Below are 1652 nucleotides of genomic sequence, written 5' to 3'. Positions count from 1 at the left end.
CACCCCCCACCCCCAGCCCTGTGTCCCACCCAGGACCTGCAGTCACCTTCAGCTTCTGTTTGGTCTCCTCTGAGATGCTGCCTTTGGGTGAGAGCAGGGTCGGGGTGGGCGGCGTGACGGTGATCTCAGGGGGGAACTTGGTGGTGGCCGAGGGGATGACCAGCTTTGGCATGTTGGGCAGGAGGCGTGATTTGGCCCGGCTGGGCTCAGCCTTGCCCGGGTGGCCCTCGGGTGGCTGGGCACTCCCACCACTGGGCACCTTGGAGCTGGCAACTGTGGGGTGGACCCAGTGGACTGAGCCGGGCTCTCGGCCTCCCGGGCCTGCCTGCCCCTCCCTTGCTTGGGGCTCATCCCCCGCAAACCCTGCACCACAGAGGCACCAAGACGCCTCCTCTGGCAGCGTCAGACCGCCCTACCCTCTCTCTTTAGGCCTGTGCTGGTTGCCAGGCTCCCAGGCCTCCTCCTGTCTCTCTGCCTCCCCGAGGGCCTGGCTCTGTCTCTGGGCTGTGGGGCACCCCCAAAAGCACAGTGTTCACTGGGTGCCCAGGGCTGGGACACGGGCAAGCCCTGCACCTCCCAGGCATGCATGTGAGCTCTCAGACCATCCTAGTGAGGCAGGAGATAGACGAGCCCCCAGGGCGGACAGCTGGAGTTCGCTCCCTGTGGACAGATACTCCAAGATGAAAATAGCAGGACAATTGAGAAAGGAGGCTGGGCCCTGCCCAGATGAGGAATACAGGCCACATATTCCTCATTCTCAAGTCCAAGAGACCTTCCAGACTAGAAAGCTCCTTGGAGGTCAAAAGGGGAGTGATGCTCACTACCCATATAGGTCTCTTCCCTAGAATCCATCTTGGCTAAGAGAGGCACGCACACAGGGGAGGATCCTGAGATATACCAAATACGGACTTGGAACCAGGCAAATCAAAATGATTGGCCAAAGGAAACCCGGAAGAAATGCCCCATGTAAGTGGTTCAAACTAGCAGGAGGGCGCCACTCTCTCTGAGCCCACCTGTGTGTCTATCCACATGTACTGTACACTTTTTCCTCCTAATAAACACTTCACTTGTTTCACTACTTTCCGCCTTTATGGGAATTCTGTTCTGCAAAGCCGAAGAGCCGGGGCCTTGTCACTAACCACTGGTCTAGTGGCTAGGGTTCAGCACGCTCACTGGCCGGCAACCAAAATCCTGCTTCGAGCGGCTGCAGGCCGAGGCCACCTGAGATCACTAGGACACATATTCTATTGGTCGTTCCCGCCACAGGGAGGATGCTGGGGCCCAGAGCCGGCCACTCAGCCACTCAGCCAGCATCCACTTTCCCCTCGCCTCAGGATGAGCTGGAGCTGTGAGGCAGCAGTGTGGGCTGGCAGCCTCCAGGAGCCGCAGCCTGGCTGGTGTCCACATTCTTCCGCTGCTCCATGGCTTTAAAAGGAGCGGGGCTCACTCAGCCCCCATGCCCGACTCCCTCAGGCTGGCACCAAGCCCTGCTGTCCTGAGTGGGGTCTGCGAGAGGCCCCAGCCCTGAGGAGTCCCCGAGGGGCCGGGCTGGTTGAGGCGGCTGGTGGGAACAGGCTGTGACTCAGACACAGACACGGACACAGACATGACACGGATGCCCATCCGGCTCCGCCCAACCCGGCCGGCCCTCT

General features: G+C 60.7%; 1 protein-coding gene across 2 annotated transcripts in view; it reads right to left on the bottom strand.

Moving 5' to 3' along the window:
• CABIN1 (calcineurin binding protein 1) overlaps positions 1-1652 on the bottom strand; it is a 98563-nt gene that overhangs the window by 567 nt on the left and 96344 nt on the right. Inside the window, exon 36 of one of the 2 annotated variants that reach the window (XM_024763761.1) lies at positions 47-273. In XM_024763761.1, the coding sequence (XP_024619529.1) occupies positions 47-273 (227 nt within the window). Of the gene's footprint in view, positions 1-46; positions 1426-1652 lie in introns of those variants that run through there. The other variant, XM_024763759.1, reaches the window with a different exon arrangement.

Source organism: Neophocaena asiaeorientalis, unplaced genomic scaffold (genome assembly GCF_003031525.2).
Source record: "Neophocaena asiaeorientalis asiaeorientalis breed wild unplaced genomic scaffold, Neophocaena_asiaeorientalis_V1.1 scaffold110, whole genome shotgun sequence".
NCBI lineage: Eukaryota > Metazoa > Chordata > Mammalia > Artiodactyla > Phocoenidae > Neophocaena > Neophocaena asiaeorientalis.
The sequence above is the reverse complement of the archived record's forward strand: the minus strand, read 5'-3'. Positions and strand labels throughout refer to the sequence as shown.